Below are 17351 nucleotides of genomic sequence, written 5' to 3'. Positions count from 1 at the left end.
ATTTTCTATAATTGCCATGATAGCATCAAGGTGGCGCAGTGGTTGGCGCACTGTTGCCTCACAGCAAGAAGTTCCCTGGTTTGGATCCAGCTGGGGCAGGACCTTTCTGTGCAGAGTTTGCATGTTCTCGCCGGGCCTCCGGGTACTTCGATTTCAATCAAAAACATGCACATTAGGTTGATGCTCTCCAGTCAGTGCCCTTGACCGAGGCACTGGGTGCGTATGCTGCCCTTTGCTTCCTCGGGATGGGTTAAATGTACAAGGTCCACCATGTTGTGCATTATAGAATATATAACATAAATAAAGATTTTTCTTCTTCTTACACCTGTGCCAAGGAATCAGGAAAGCCAGTATACTGTCCTCTGATTCAGCATCCACAAGGTCAGTTAGGCAAGAAGTGAAAGAGAAGGATGTACCTACACTTATAGAAGGAGGGTTGAAGTGCATCACCTTTGCTATATATCACACAGGTCCCCTCCTTTAACAGGCTGTATACTGTAGGTGAAGCTAGATGCTCCCCCTGTGGCACCAATAAAACAACAAGGCTTTGACCTTTAGTCATGCAAGGGTTTGGTTCACCACGCTAGCATCCTTCCAGCAGAGCCTTATTGACCTCACAGGCAGCCCAACAAAAGGCCAGCAACAAGAAAACTGAAGTCACTAACAGGAGGTAAACCAAGCTGGAACCAATCTGTTACACACCTCAGTTAATCATATGAGCCACATGCATTAATCACAGCTGTTTGAGTGACCCTAGGAGAGGGGTCTTCAACATATTTCAGGCCAACGTTCGCCTTAGCTGAGCAGGTACCCCCTTCCACATAAATTGTATAAAGATTCTGTTGTATATTAAAGTGGTCCTACAATAACGAAGGGAGCTTCCAGTGCCATGTATTAAAAAGTCGGTATCAGTTGTAGCATGGCTAATGTTGTGCAACCTCTATACAGGGTTCGTACCCATTTTTCAAGGTCAAATTCAAGCACTTTTCAAGCACTTTTAAGGGTCATTTTTAAGATTTTCCAGCACCTTACTGCTGGGGTAAAATAGGTATCTAAACGAATATATATACTTGTGATTTTTTTCTTCACTTTTTATCACAATTATGTACATTGTATTATGCTGTAAACATCTAAAATGATATTCTATAATAGCAAAAACTTCAGAAATTAATTATCCAGTCTGATCCCAATTTTGTAAAAGACACAGAGTTATAATGTCAAGCACTTTTAAGCACTTAAACTAAAATCCAAGCGCTTTTCAGACCTTGAAAACACAACATTGAAATTCAAGCACTTTCAAGGATTTCAAGCACCCGTACGAACCCTGTCTATAGCTGGTAGAGGAGGGCATGTCAGAGTCTCTTGCTCAATCCACCGTGGCTCAGAAGAATGTCTGTACACTCGGGATAACTATAACGATTACTGCGGAATATATTTAAATGAAACGTAGTAAGCTGACTTTTTTGTCGTAGCATACGGTTAGGTTAGCTTGCTCACGTGATTGCACATAAAATCAAGGGTAGACCAAATTCAGTATTGTATAAATGTTTTTCTTTTTTCTTTTTTTACAAATCCATCATTGCTGTGATTTGTTGGATTCATGTTTGTGTATCAAAAAATACAAAGTTCCAAACATTATCAAACAATAATTTGGTGTCACCCCAGCAGAAACTCCTCCAGGGGTCCCGGACCCTCGTTAAAGACCCAGGCAGTAGAACTTTTTGTTGCAACAATATGGTGCATGAAAAGTCAGTGATTCATATATACTCTTATAAGATGTTGATCTTGTGGAGTGCCTTAAAGAATCTAGGGCGAGAGTGACTTACCGCGCAGGTGAAGCAGGCCACTAGACTCCACTTGATGTTTTCAGATTCAGATGAGGGCCAGACATAGCTGTGAACTTTGGCGAAGGTGGCAGAGGCAGAACACAAAACTGGGCTTCGTCATCCTGAAGGCTGACAGCAGCATGCTCTATGCAGACAGTCAAGGCAGAGAGTGACCAGCTGCCATCGTGACGCTTCTTCAGTAGGTGCAGCGTTGCATCGGGGGGAAGACAAAGCCAATCTTTAACCACCCGTACTTGACTTGTTTCTCTTTTTATTGCTGAAATAAAGATAGCGGGTTATAAAGCCATTTTCAAGGGGGTTGCAGAGCCTGCTATGATTTGACGATTTAGTCAATGGGAATTTTAGATTTTGTGGATTTTCCGCGGAGGTAAGCAGGCAATCCTAAACAGCCTAATAAGAAGACTGCGTCTGTAAGAAAAAAACACTTTACCACTTTAACAAAAAAACACTTTACCACTTTAACACCTTAAACAAAACCACTAACTGGACCACAGAGAAGACGGTATGTAAAATTAACTGAACGTGATATCATGTATGCACCGTGTTTCAGTGTGTGTGTGTGTAAACCATTCAGAAATATCCAAAGCGTGTGAGGTAACCCCCTGTGTAATATCTCCTGTTCTAATCACTCTCAATCCCTTCATAGCGTTCTATTAGCTCTCAGGCTTAGTCGTGCATCCACAGAATGGCTAGACAAACTTACACCCACTTCTCCCGCCGGTTGAGGGTTTCTACTCGTGATCACATAATCTCTGGCAACTTTTTAAGTCAACAAAAGGTAATTGAAGTGTTGTTTATTCTAGGCACTGGGGTTGTTATTCAGCTGAGTCGCAGGGGAAAAAAGGAGAAAAGCAGAATACCGGACTAACCTGGACCTTTTGCCCCCATCGCTTGTTTGCCCTATGTATGATTTATCAAGGTTAGTCCCTTATGGAGAGGGTCGGCGAAGAAGGACGGAGGAGCATAAAAAAAAGGACATACATTAGAAAGCAGCATCAGGGCTGTTGCTCATTTATTTATTGTTTCAACAATATCTTCAAACCTTTTTTTTTTTTTTTTTGTGCAACTTTTAGCAAGTAGTTGCAGCTCTTGGCTTCATACCCGAGCTCCCAGAGCTGGAAACAAGAGCACAGAGTACATAGTTCATTAGGCCTTCACAGTACGATCAATGCAGCAGAGACCGCGGTGAAAACCTAAATGAGATCCTGTGTGACTTTACCTGCTTAACAGCTCACTTGATAACCCTCCCTTCGCCACGATACTGAGGAGTTCATGACGGAGAAATGAGTGCCAAGATGGCTCGACACGACTTTCAAGTTTCCCCTCTGTCATTATTTGTCACTTTGATATAACTACGGAAATTATGAGTACTTTCTCACCTCATCTACATATAAAATACCTCATGTCTTTGTGCTTTCGGGGAACTTTTGGGACAATATTGAGCCACCCGCTGACCTTGAATTGATTGGTGAGTGGTTGGAGTGTAGTGCATTATCTTGAAAGCAGCGCGGGTGAGTCTGTGCGAGGGCTTATTTTTAGGTTGAGTCAGTGGAGGAGAAAAAAAATCCATAAGTCTCCTTAATGATCTTATTGTCGGAACTCCAACTCACAAAAAACCTGTCCATCAGCCGGCTGTCAGTCTGTTGCAGAGTTTTCTTGTTTATCACGTCGAAACATATTTTCTTACACGTTATGTGTTTACAGTAAATCGTAGTCATTCTCGTATTCCACTGCTGCATATAAACCTTTGACTTAAGCCATCTTTCAGCGGGTAGTGTGCACTCAATTTTACTCACTCTACTTTTCTCACTCTCTTCTACCTGACTTTCAGCGAGCTGGCTGACATCTGCTCCTATCTTTATAGAGGTGTCATTGAAATTCAGCGCAGACACGAGTCCTGCAAAGCACAAGGAGAACTGCTTAGAAGAATATTCTGCACCACACACAAACTTGTTCAAACACAGGCACACAGGCTGGCACATGCGAACCATATTAATATATGTGCATGTACACACACACACACACACAACATTGAGTGCTTCATTGCATTCTGACTTTGTGGCATCGGTGGCTTTTAGCTACAAACACGTATCACAGTATTAAAACAAGTGCAATGAAGTTAACTAATATTCCAGTCCAAGTGTGACACCAACAGTGTGTATGTACTGTATCTTTGTGCTTTAGGGCGTGTGTTACTTGCATTGGGATGCGAAAAAGTGTTTTTTGGTTCTGTCCAAGTTGCTACAGCTCTGTGAGAATCAATAGGGCAAGGCCAAAGCTATGACCCAAGCGGCTAGAGACATTAAGGTTCCACGGCCTAAATTCTTCCCTCTTAAAGCAGCAGCTGAAGTTGGAGCTCCAGAACCTATGCTTCAGTTAGTATTACATTGACAAAGTTTGTCTTGAACTTGTCCAGTGTTAACTGTAAATGGCTGCCCACTATTCCTACAGCAATTATGTTACAGTGTTAGGCCTCATCTGCTGAACCCCTGTTCACCAATCTGCACAAACCGGAACAATCTAGTTCATTCTCTTTCATATTTAAAAGCGCATTGGAGCTTCACATAACTCATACTTCCGTATTTACATGCTCAAGTTGAGTTGCAAAATCTATGTGGAGCACTGTGTTGTAGACCAAAATGGGTGATTGGCAACTACCCATTGAAATGAAAGCAAATTGCATGACTCTTCTCTGGTACGTGTCGCCTTGGTCAATGAATGAAGCATCAAAACCAAAATTTGCACTAATATCAACGTAGCATGATCTTGAAAGCTAATGGCAGCCATCCAGGACATATTCTTTATTTATTCAACGGAGCACGAATGATGCATGGTTCACTGGAGAAGAGTGTTGCAGTATGAACATTTCTGGCCAAGGATTTTAAACAGGGAATCCTGTAAACATTAGTTTTGGCTACACATAGCTGAATAAATCATTTAGAGACCTCATGTGAAAACCTTGGAACGACAGTAACCTACACCATAAATAATGAAGACGTAAGTGTCAACACACCATTAATGGTGCCCCGCCCTACTGTGCTAAACAGAGCAGTGTCAATGTCGACATGGTGCTCTCATTTATACGAGTCAAACTGGGCGTGTTCACGTTTTCTTGCCTCGTAACGACCCAATAACAACTGTTGAATAACTGTTCCTTTATCATACGAACAGCTGTATTTGCAAATGGGTGGGCTATTAAGAGCTACTTTCTGAATCACAGACTGAAATGTGCATGCTGTTCTTATTCCTCACACACTGTTCTACAAAAAAAACTCACTCTTTAACTACATCTTAAAGCAGACTGTTGACGGTTTCGGGGGAACATTTTTTAATGATTTGTCGGACAAAAACTCACTGAGTTTTAAAAAGCTGTTTGACGAAATTTCTATTTTATACCACTGAAGGGACTGGAAGGTTATCTTGATGGAGAATTTGAATGATTGGCTCCTGCAGGAATAATTACCTGTACCAAGAAGTCCTCTCTGTTTTACTTTGAGTGCTGCTCAAATATATTTTTCCTGAATGGAGCTCTTTGATCTGCAGTATTCACTTGGCATGCCTTTTGTGGCTCCTTCCCCCTCTTTCTCATGTCCCTATATTTGTGGCTGTTTTGATGGATTATCCGAAACTTGTTTATCGTTAATAGATTAACTTGTATTTTTCTTTTCTGCTGGGTGGTGTCCTTGTCTTTACTAGACTTTTCCTCCTACCTGATTTCTCTCGAATATGCTGGAACTGGATGGCACTTGGTGCACTGTGGTGCTCAAAGCAACAAATACATACATTTGAAAAACTCAACCATAATGCCTATTCCCAGAAATCATGGCCAGGTTACTCAAGATAATCCAAAAACCTTGTTGTCATGGAGGATGAGGGTAGCTTGCCAAGCTAATTAAGCCAGCTGAGGATAAAGCTCAGCTGAGAAGGATGCCATCAGTGTTCACTTCCTGCACTGCAACAAGCGAAAACCCCTCATCCGTTAGTAGATAGGCATCTCCTTCTCCGCAGTGAAACCATGTAGTCCTTCTCAGTTTGACAGGGTTCCTATGGTTCAGTTTGCTGCGCTTGATTTGACTAGACTTTTGGAGTGTCCATTTGACTCAGCCAGGAAGCAGACTTTTGATTTCCCCCTCACTTCGGCGCTCCATGACTGAATTTTTCTATCGTTGTGAACATCTTTCAGCCACCACCAAAAGCACTGATAATGTTACATTGCAGTTCAACTCTCAGTGTGATTACAGCCAAGAGGGATTGCTTGGTTGGCCTGCCCTCCACCTCGCCGTCACAGCCAGTAGGGCGGACATGTATAGTGCATATGTGTGGTTGTTTTTTTTCTCAAAGCCTGAACTCTCTGGCACGGGTCAGGCTAAAGTTAAAAGTGTGAAAAGGGAAAGGACGAGGTGAGCCGTTTCAAAGAGGTTGTTGTTTGTCTGGTAAGGGTCAAGGTGGAAGTCTCACAAACAGGTTAACCTTGAACTGACTTTGGATTTGGATTTAAGCGGTGAGAGGTTTCAACAGAAGTGCTGAAGGGTGAAGAGAATTCATTTTAATTCTTATTTTTACCACAAGCAGTTTCCATACAACAAAAACGACGATAGTAATTTGTTTGTTGAAGGATCGTAATGATCACATTGAACGCTTTTGTCTCTTGCACCGTGAAAAACACACAGTTTGTCTGATGATCACTTTTCATCATTTGTAATGCGGTCTTAGACAAAAAACAAAAAAACAAATGCCTTTTTATTCAGCTGTCCGGATGCAGTTATTGCTGATGGGGCTGAGGGAAGGCATTTTAGCTCTGTGCTCATTATTTTTCATTGAATCTGTTGATGTCTAAAGTCATGCAAGACTCCTTCTGTAAGCACAGATGCATCCTGTATTCATCACTGCATGACAAGTAAATTCTAGATGACAAACGGAGGGGGGGGGGGGGGGGGGGGGGCTTGTTCCTTTCTGTTTTGCTTGAAAGTTTAAAACCCATTTGTAAGAACATGGCCTTTTTTTAATAAAAAAAAAAAAACATATCCTTGTATAAATTCTAGTTCTGAATAAATAAATCTCATATCTATTCAACCCATGCTTGAGCTGCCCCATATAATTTTTTTATGCCTGACCTTTCTGTGTATTTATGTATACACACACACACACACATACTCATATAGTCACCACACATGACTATAGAAGCTGCATAATTAAATTAACAATAAACCAAATCCAACCCACATTTTGGACATAAAGAGGGAACGGAATCGTTTAATATCCTCAGGTTTGTGGTTGTTCTGCCTTTGGACCTTGGGGATCAAGACACACACACACACACACACACACACACACACACACACACACACACACACACACACACACACACACACACACACACACACACACACACCGTGATGCCTTGGCCAGTGCCCAGTGTGTCTTACAAAGTAAACCCCGCAGTGTTACTTTCAAGCTGTTTCCAGCCTAATAGCTCATTGTTTGTGTTTCGTGTTTTCTTCACAGTCTGCCTCTCTGTTGTGGTCGTTTTGTGTCGTGTCTGGGCACAAGATGTAATGCCACAACGCCCCGATTATTGAGAGAATGTTGTAGGCCCTAATTGTGTCTGTGTTATCAGCGAGTTGTAGTTGTGCAGGCATGTGAGAGTAAATCTGACTTTGGATTTTGTTTTTCCGACCACGACAGGCGGACGACAGAGGGAGAAAATAAATACAGAAAGAAGAAAAAGCCCCCAGAGCGTCCGCATGCACGCACACTTTTTCATAGCTGTCACCCAGGGTTTAAAAAACACCTCAGTATGGACGGCGTGAGAGACAGCGACGGACAGATAGGAAAAAGACTGGGAAAAAAAGGCGGAGTAAAGAGACTGAATTGGACAGAAAGGGGTGAAATGCTCGGCCACATGGTCTGGTGGGAAATCCCCCACTGAGCTGGGAGCGCTGCGCCCTGGTGGCTAGATGAAATGTCTTATCTGCCGGCGGCAGGACTCTGTCCTTTAAGTAGGGCTAGGGAAAACTCATTGTCCAGCCAACCAGCATCTCAACTGATCCGTGTTCCCTTTGACCTTTAGCACCGCTGCCACCGACACATGCCAAACTCTAGATTGTGTTAAATGTGAGATTGCTCATTTATACACCATCTCCGGCGTGCGCGCCTGTGTGTTTGTTGCGTGCAAACCCTTATTTCCTCGCGCAGGGTTGTTGTTGTTCATAGGTCATGTGTGCATCATAAGGGAAAAGGCTGAGACGTGTGACATTTGGATCTACCTGTCTGGAGACTGTCTTTTACTCATTCTCGTGGTATCTTTCCCCTCAACTAATCTTCCAACCTTTAATGAGCAGGAAATTAAGTTGTAACGTGGCTATCATACAGCATGATATGCACTAATTGCTCAGATTGTATCTGTATTATTTTCACAAAGAACAGTAGGGTGCTCGAGTAATTTTCATTAATTACGCACAAAGAAGGAATAATTAGATTTTTCATTACTCCATAACTTTTTGTCTATGATGTTTTGGGGAGTGTGGGGTGGAGGCTGCGGTGCGTGTTTGGATTCATTACCTCCCAAGAACCATTTTGAAGACGTTGTTGAGATCACTTCTCCCGTAAGAACGGCCTCGCATGCCTTCCGTTGTTGTTCTGGCACAATTGAATCATCAGGTGTTGAGGATGTTTTTTCTTGCATGTCACCTTGAGTTATCATGAAAGGATGCAGGAGTACAAAACCATTTTCATTCAGAGCGGTTAAACAAGCAGCGGTTTAACGTCACTCCTTTTTCTTTTTTTTCTTTTTTTAAGTATCATGAAAACTGAATGCCAAATTACGTCTTTCTTTCTTTTCACATTTCAATTTGCGAGCTGCAATGATTAGTCGAATACTCAATAGAAAGATGAGTACCAACTATTTAATTAAATGAATCATCTGTGAACTAAGTTCTCAAGCAAAAATGTGAAACGTTTTTTTTTCCAGCTTCTTAAATGTGAGGATTTGCTTCTTTGCGTAGTCATTTTTTTTTTTATCGTAAATGAAGAGACTTTGGGTCTTGGAGTGTTGGTTGGACGAAAAAAGCGACATGAAGATGTCACACTGGGCGCTGGGAGATGGTGGTGACCATTTTTGGACATTGAAAATAATCATCAGTTGAATTAATAAAGAAAAATAATTGCTAGTTGCAGCCCAAGTTCTATTAAAGTCTTAGTTGTCACATTTTTGCTTATCCTGCCAGTGATGCCTCAGAATGAGCTTGTGCAAAAAGCATCACGCTGTGCTGCGATGAGTCACGCTATTCAAATGAATACACCGCTGTCACGATTTGCACACATTTACTTTGGACGACTCTCATACTGACCATCTAAAAACTGTAGCATGCTAATCTCAAGTGCTTCTGTTCTGGCGTCGCTCGCCAATTACACCTCTTCATCGCATAAAAATGCTGGGCGATAAGAGAGTTCAGAAGATTTTTGTTGTATGAGAGAAAAGAGGGAGACAGGTAGGGAGGCAGACTGGACTGAAGAAGCAGCAGCAGTCAGCTATCTCCCAGCTCTAGCTTCCAGGCCAGACACGTAGCCGCCATGTGGTTTTTCCAGTAAGCTGACAAAGAAGCTGAATAATGTATCTATCAGTCTGCCTGAGTGTGTCGAGCGCTGGGCACTGAGTAAGCTGCCAGCTTGTTATAGGCTCATTACAGGTGAAGATGACATGTGGAGGTGCAGCCGCCGTGGCATTGTCTCCCTGCCCTGCCCTCGATAGGAGGCACAGTACTCTGTCACTCCCCCATGGCATGGAAAAAGGGAGACAGCGGTGATAGAGGAGGAGGGAATGAGCCTCAATGCTCCCCTAACCCCCCAAAATGAAATTGACAGACTCGCTGAAGTAATTGCTCCCAGCACCATTTTCTTTGGCAGGAAATACTGTTATCGACAAATAGGGGATTCAATAAGCGGCAGGAGATGAGGCTCTAGGCTGTGGTCAAAAGGCTGTGTCTGTCCTCTACTGTTGAGGTTGCAGTGTCTCTCGACGCTCTATCTCTTCGTCCTGCACTTTCTCCTTTCTCTCTCGTATCTAACCTCCACTTTTTCATCCGCCTCACAGACCCTGTGCTTCCTCGCGTCTTACTACCTCATCACGCGTTAGCCACGCAACATCTCCCTCCCTTCATCCCTCCATCTTCCCCCGCTTCCGTCCTCCGGGGCCTCTTTTAGACCATTTTCTTCTGTTGACCATTTTTGAGAGCCTGAAGGGGAAAACTCTATCAGCCAGTAGCCAGCAGGTATCGCTCCCCCCCCCCCTCCCTCCCTCTAATCCTCTGATTGTTTCTCTGCTGCCAGTGCGGTGGTGTAATGTTGATATTATCCCAAAGGATTCCATTGATTTGGGCTAGGGTCATGAAAAAGCAGTTTATGGTCAGTGTCTTTGGTTTCCAGAGGTCAGGGCACGCTGTGAAACCAGAGCTCTAGCTTTTCTGGACATAGTGGTATGCCTGCTGGGAACTACTTAGAGAGGTAGGGAGATAAATAAAAAGTTCTCTCTCAATGCCCTTTGTATAATTGAGAAAGCAATGTTCTGGAAACGCAGCTGCCTAATCAGCCATATCCAAAAATGGATTCACACAGATGTAAATTTGAAACTGTGAGTGCCTCTTTCCAATATCCTCTTTCTTATTTATGTCTGATGTCTTTTTCCAAAGTGCATGTATTTACTGTTGAATGTTAAAGTTTTGCCAGTGTTTTCAAAGTTTCAGTTAATTAATGTTCTTACTCACGCTTACAAGTTGTCCTTGACAAAGCCGCTGAGCACATTTCATTAAGCCCCAACACCTCCGAAGTCAAGCCTCGGCCAGACAGCAGCTGATTGGTCTTCAGACTTGCATGAAACCCTCCACTGTGGCTTTAATACATCTCACCTGCCATTATCTTTCAAGCTTTACTCAGCACAGTGCTGACATATAGCCTCTCCACTGTCTACCTAACTCGGATGTTTTAGCGTTTGTTATTCATATAAACTGATCCGCTGCAGAGGCAGCGTTGTGTTTTGAAAAGCGTAGCCTTCTCTCCAGCAGAAAGAGTCGGTGATTTGACTGCTGTGGCGAGTGCAACAATAAAGAATGATATTTTCAGGGGACAGGCAGAATATTACACTGTCCCCAAACATGGCTCAGACTGAAAAAATTACCAATTATTTAACCTTTTTCCTCCTACCTTTTGGAGGACCAGAGACCCTTACATGTCCTCTATATTCTTCCTGCATTCCTAGCGTGATCAGACTGGACACATGCGATGCACTGTCACAGTCGGCTGTTAAGGGTTTACAGTTCAATATTAGTTGAATTGTCTTTCTACAACACAGGGCTGTACAAGGAAATGCAAGTTGTGGTCCCCTTATCTGACACAGAAAAACTTTTTTTTTCCTTGTTGTGAGGATGGGTCAAAGATTACCACAGCCTGAGAAAAGAAGCTGCTCTGTAGTCTGGTGGTACGGCAGCAGATACTTCTGTATCTCTTGCCACATCGGCTTCGTGGGTGTTGTCTTTAAGTATCCTTTGGGCTTCGTGCAGACGCCTCGATTCACGGATATCACTGATGCTCAGTAGATGAGTAACAGTGATCTTCCACTGCAGAGCCTTCCTCCCCTGGCCTGTGCACAACCATGTCAGTTTGTGAAGTATGCAGTCAGAATGCCAGAATGAAATATTTCTTGTCGCAGGTCTTTGGTAGGTCCCCATCAAGGGAGTTTCAAAAGGAATGATTTTGCAGCTGCCTTATGTTCCAGATACAGTTGAGGTTCAAGTTCAGTGTCTAGACCAGGAGTCTGTGATATCTATGTCTATGGAGTCTATGATTTTGATATTGACAATAGGGTCGGTTAGCCTCTAATTATGTCCAATGTTTGTACACCAGTTATTAGGCCTCTAATCTTTCCTTTTTCCTTTTAAAGAAACTCTTAGAAACTCACTTGTTGAGCAGTCCAGCGCAGTTACCCCGCCTGGTGTTTGAGAGTGGGCACTGATTTTGGTTCAGCATGTCATAATGTGCACGTCATGTTGTTGGCACACTATTAAACGTATTGCTTTACAGTATAAATCCTATATAGTGGTTGGCAATAGTATGCTAAGCCTCTTTCAGTGACATTATACAATGACTTTCTTATATGGGAATGCAATTTCTTGAGTGGCTGTATGAGAGACATCACAGTAGCTTTAATTCCCTTCAATTCTAAAAGCCTCTGGTAATGACAAAGTTAAGCTATGGACAGGAACCGTCTTCTGTAGCTACATTTTTAGTATCATTGTTATGTATCTTATTAGTTCATTTGACATGGCTTGTGTTCACTGATCAACAGAACGTTGTTTTTAGTGTCAGACTAAAATGCAAATCTCTTTTCACCAGCCAGATATTAAAAAAGGCACCCTTAAAATAGCCCCAGCGGAGTGCAGACCCGAGACAATAATTTCATCATGCATAGATTAGCTGATTATCACATCATGACATTAATTTTGAATATTTTCATATATCTCTTTTAGGCATCTGTATGAGTAAGCCTTGGAAGCGTGCCTTGGTTGAACATACTCTATTTGAGAGCCCTATTCAGTGAGACAACGGAAGATTAAAAAATGCTAATTACTTGAGTTAACAAAGTAGATTATGGCTTCACGATTTAGACAAAGAAATTGTGCATTCTGCAGACACAGAGTAACACACACACACACACACACTACACAGTACATTTTTCAAAAGTGAGTCAAACTGAATTACATGAATTTTTATTGAAATGCTGATTTCAAGAGTCTGTTTAAGAAAATAAGCGGCGCCACTCAGAGATTAAAAACTCATTGATATTTTTTTTTTGGGGTACTTAAACAAGCAGGGAAACGTAATTGTTATGGTTGTAGATGCTATAAAGACAGCTCTACATCACTGTCTCGGTTGAACCTTACCAACTCAAAGTCCTGACATTTCACCATGGGATTTTAAGTACCTGGAGTGTCTGTTTTTCTCCTCGTCTCTGTCTAATTGAGCGTGGTTTTATCATTTTCATTATTTTTTATTTTCAGTCCCGTCTTTCACAGTCAATAACAAAAAAAAAAACACGTGAAAATTGAGTTTGACAGAAATGTGCAACAAAGAGTCCCGTGGTAGGTAATAGGTGAGAAATCTAGATAGTAATGAGGAGGATTCTCCCCTCTCCCCGTGGCCTAATAACAACCTTCAGTCAGATAAAAGCTGAGCCAGTCACTCCTCCACATTCATCCAACAGCGCTAGAGAAAAAAAGATGAATAAGTGTTCGTATAGATCAAGCTGAGAACGACAGAGCGGAGAAAAGTGTTTTTTATTACAAAGTCAAACTATAGTTTGGAAAACAAGACAATTATGTGAAAGTACACCTTCAGATTGAATTTGCCTTGAGATTTTAGCGCGAGCACAATAATAACAGAAGAGATGAGAGTGTTCAAAGTCATGACAGAGAATGATGATAATAAAAAAAAGGGTTCATCTTAGCATAAAAAACATGAATAGTTTAATTCAATCTTGCGTGTTGAATGGCATAAGTAGATACTTGTTTACATGTTTTTATTGTTACCCACAAAATGGGCCACTCACAAAGATAAAAAGACAAGGTACTAAACTGCATGTGCTCATTTTTCCACTTTGAATAGTTAAAAAAAACAGTTTTGATACTGGTTCATACTGGAAAAAGGCACCAATTCTGCTTGGTTTTGGCATCAATCTCCTCTGCGGGTTACCGAACATGATTCTACATCCGCCTTTATCAAATAAATTCTTCTTGTCATTATGGAGACAATCAAACTATGAACTCAGTTAACACTTAAAGCAAAGACTTATTGGTAGCTTGCTGTTTATAGACTGCTGCTGTTCTGCAAAGAAAAACAAAAAAAAACAAAAAAACAGGGTCTCTTTCATGTCGACTGTGCATTGTGGGAGAGCAGCAGGCCTCTCTTTTCTCCAGATAAATGAGCTAGCTTATTACTTTCCAAACTGCCTATTAGCACAGCTCACTTAGTGGGGAACCAGCAGTCCAGGGATGAACACAGTTAAGATGATGCTGTCTAGCAGTCTGGTTCAGGCATATGTGATAATGTGTCTGCATGTGTGTTTTGTGATCTCGTTTTGTTTGGTACCTTGACTCAACCCCCACCTGCGATTTGTAGCTCATTTTCACAACACAACCTGAGAATTATAAATTTAACCAAAAACTTGATCTTGTTGGAAAAGAGCTAATGTAATGTCGGACCCACAGTTGATTCAATCAATCCATAACTTTTTTTTTTTTTAAATCAGGCTGTCGTTCAACGTAACGTCCATCGCTGCCTTTGCTATGTGTTGGGAGAGCGTGTGTGTAAATGTGCGTTTTTTTCCTGCCGGGGTGTAAGTGTGTGTATTCCTGCCGATAGGTAGTCTCATTGTGTAAGCATCAGTGTAGCAACACGTCCCTGGAGTCCTCTGCGGAGATTATACACAAGAATCCATTTACTTCAAACAGGAGGGGCTGCAGATAGCAAGTAGAGCCGGTGTTCGACTCTCGGCGAGTGCAGTCTGTCATTAGAGTATTGGCTGATTGAAAAGAGGAGAAATTGGCATACACGTGGCTATACACTCAATCATCCTCCTTTTCAGAAATGTAGACGTGTTTATAAGCTTTTATCAATAGCACCTTTGTGAGAATCCAAATTTAAGTCAAAGCAACTTTCAACAACTTCACCGACTGAGATCTGAAGATACGTCTTTGTGGTTTTGTCGAGTCTGTTCTTACCAATCTGATTCAAAAAATAAAAATGAAGGTTTATTCAGATTTTTTGGGGCCTTTTCTCCATTCATTAACCTTTCTACAGTATGCATCTAGGAGGCCCTATAATGCAAATGATACACTGGAGTTTTTTTGCTGAGGCTATAACGATGATCATAATCTAATAACTGTCCTGTTGGTATTTTGTTTTTCAGGGTGGACTAAGAAACAGCAAGCATGAGTGTACACTTTCATCCCAGGAATATGTCCACGAGCTACGTTCTGGCATCACAGAAGAAAAGCTGCTCAACTGTCTGGAGTCCCTCCGAGTTTCTCTTACTAGCAACCCTGTCAGGTTAGTAACTCACGCTTTTATTTTTCTCTCACGCTGTAAACTGGGCCTTGTTGTGGGAGTTTTAACACAAAGAGGTCTCATTTCTTTACGCAAAACTGTAAAAAAAAGACTATAAAGTGTTGTGATGCTGAAACTGTCCCACAATAATTAGAATAAACATCACTCCACTAAGTTTTCTTATGGCCATTGCTGTCTAGAGGAAACACAACAGATTTGCACAGGCCGATCTGCTGTGCTATAATCTCACCAGTGATCACAGTTAAGCTTAATATAGTTTTATCAGTCTTCTGAAAAAAAAAATCAAAAAGCAAGAATGTATCGCAGGGCTGTGCGAGTGTACCTAATACATTGACAACTAAATATGCATGCACTGGAAATATCTTAATGATGAGCGAAAATTGATTTTACTCTTGACAATTCATACAGTTTACTCCGTTGTCTATAAAATATGGCTTATCCAATGTTATCTTTCAGTAGAGCAGGGGGGGCGTCTTCTGTAAAACATCTGTTTCTAATTAGATGTATGCAGAGAAAACTCAGTGGGCCTGTTCCATGTGGATTGATCTGCTAGGTTAGAAAAGGAAGACAAGAAAGACGCACAACAACGAGCACTGTGAATGGCCTAGCTGACCTAACGAGCACAAGCTTACAGTCACCACTCTGTCCTTTACTCTCTGATAGATACGTCTAGTTTTAGTCTAGTAATCAGAAAACCAGCCATTCTGAGACCTTATTAAGCTTGTGGCTGCTCGTCATATGTGCAGCTGCCTCTAATCTCCCAAACTAAAGATGGCAGGCGCCTGAGCTTCTTCTCTTTATTCTGTTAAAAGCATACATAAAACTGTAGTCAGAGGTTATTCGATTTTTTTGTGTGATTCTCAACTCTGTCCCGTTGAGCCATGATTGGTTCTTTAGTCATTCATTACGAGGCCTCACTGAATTTGGGAGCCTTGTCTGTGCTTGTTACCCAAATTCTCTACCTTCTCTCCTGTAAATGGGATCTTCAATTTTAATTTGGTCCCACTAGTACAACGGAACTCTTAGTGACAGCGGATCCTTTAAATTATTTACCAGCCCACTGTTGAGGGGATGTTTCTTAATGTGAATCAATGAATGGTGCATATTAAATGGTCATCGGATAAGTGGAATAGTTTTTTATGTTCACCTTGGATACAGAGAAAGGACCGCCAGCATGGCCCCAAGGGTGCTTTTATTTAATCTGTGTGCTGCTACAACCATTACCGCTGCATCCGGCCTTAACCAAGTTAAGAAAAACACAAAGAGTAATGTGTTTTAGCTATAATCCTGCACATTCATTCCAACAACAGATGGTCACCACATCCATTCACATATGGAAATTGATACATTGGATATTTTCATTGATAGTCACCCTCTTCTTCCAGTAAACTTGGGAGAGGAGTTAACCCTAACCCAACCAAGGGGATCAAACTGACATTGGTTTTATTCAATTTGCAAAGTTTACAAAGAGATTCAGCCCTTAAAAGGTTTGCCGGTTGAATCAACCCCAAACCAGCACTGGCACCTGCCCAGAACAAGCACTTGGTTTGCTTTGGTCAAAAGGGTGTAAGTCAGATCCAGTTAGGGTTTCTTGCCCAGGTCCATCATCTTTTCCAAATGTGGTGACTTCTGTCTCCAACAAACCAAGATGGCAACAGCTGTAATGTCAGAATAGAGGCCTGAAATCGGTAGTCTACAGATCAATATGTGGTTTGACTTGGTTTCACATAAAGTATGTTATGTAGTTTAAATAATAGCAAAGTGAGTTTCCCTTGGAAGATTGCAGCGCTGTAAGATCTCAATCTCTGTGGGGAACCAAGTCAGCCTCTTCCTACAGAAAGGCCACCTGTTGCTGGGGGGATGTACATAAGGCCAGGCTTACTCTGTGGGTGTTTTCAAATAGCTGAGCCTTTGGCCAGGATGTAAAGGAGCTTCATGGAGGAATTATCTCCAACTGATGACCAGGTCCATCCGGGGAGAAAGCCAGTTTTGGGTGTGTGTGCTCAGCATGGCCGTGGGAGTGTAACACAGGTTCCCCTTGCTCGTCTTTTTACGCTTGTCAGTATTTCTGTCTTGGGAAAGGCACTGATTGTTTTCTTGAAGCACGGATAAGGTTACTCATAATTAATACAGTATGAATGCACCTAATTGTCATGGATCACAACACACAGGAAACCCGCATTTGGTTTGCGACTGTTCTGACTCCACTATGTTAATGTAACCTTTGTACGGTATGTTATCGTATACTGAAAATAACCATGGAGCAGAGGACAGAACGGTGCATTCATGCCTGCTTTTACAAATGGATAATTTGTGGATATGCTACCATTTATTTTACTTTCCTAGTTATACCTCATAGTGTCTAACACTGAGCAGCATTTCTCATTA

General features: G+C 41.9%; 1 protein-coding gene across 3 annotated transcripts in view; it reads left to right on the top strand.

The window, feature by feature from the left end:
- Positions 1 to 17351, top strand: part of diaph2 (diaphanous-related formin 2) — a 395371-nt gene that overhangs the window by 90871 nt on the left and 287149 nt on the right. For all 3 annotated transcript variants that reach the window (XM_030396391.1, XM_030396392.1, XM_030396393.1), the window contains exon 7: positions 14806 to 14945. In XM_030396391.1, coding sequence (XP_030252251.1) covers positions 14806 to 14945 — 140 coding nt within the window. The remainder of the gene's footprint in view (positions 1 to 14805; positions 14946 to 17351) is intronic.

Source organism: Sparus aurata, chromosome 18 (assembly GCF_900880675.1).
Source record: "Sparus aurata chromosome 18, fSpaAur1.1, whole genome shotgun sequence".
NCBI lineage: Eukaryota > Metazoa > Chordata > Actinopteri > Spariformes > Sparidae > Sparus > Sparus aurata.
Note: the sequence above shows the minus strand (reverse complement) of the source record. Positions and strands in the feature narration are given on the sequence as shown.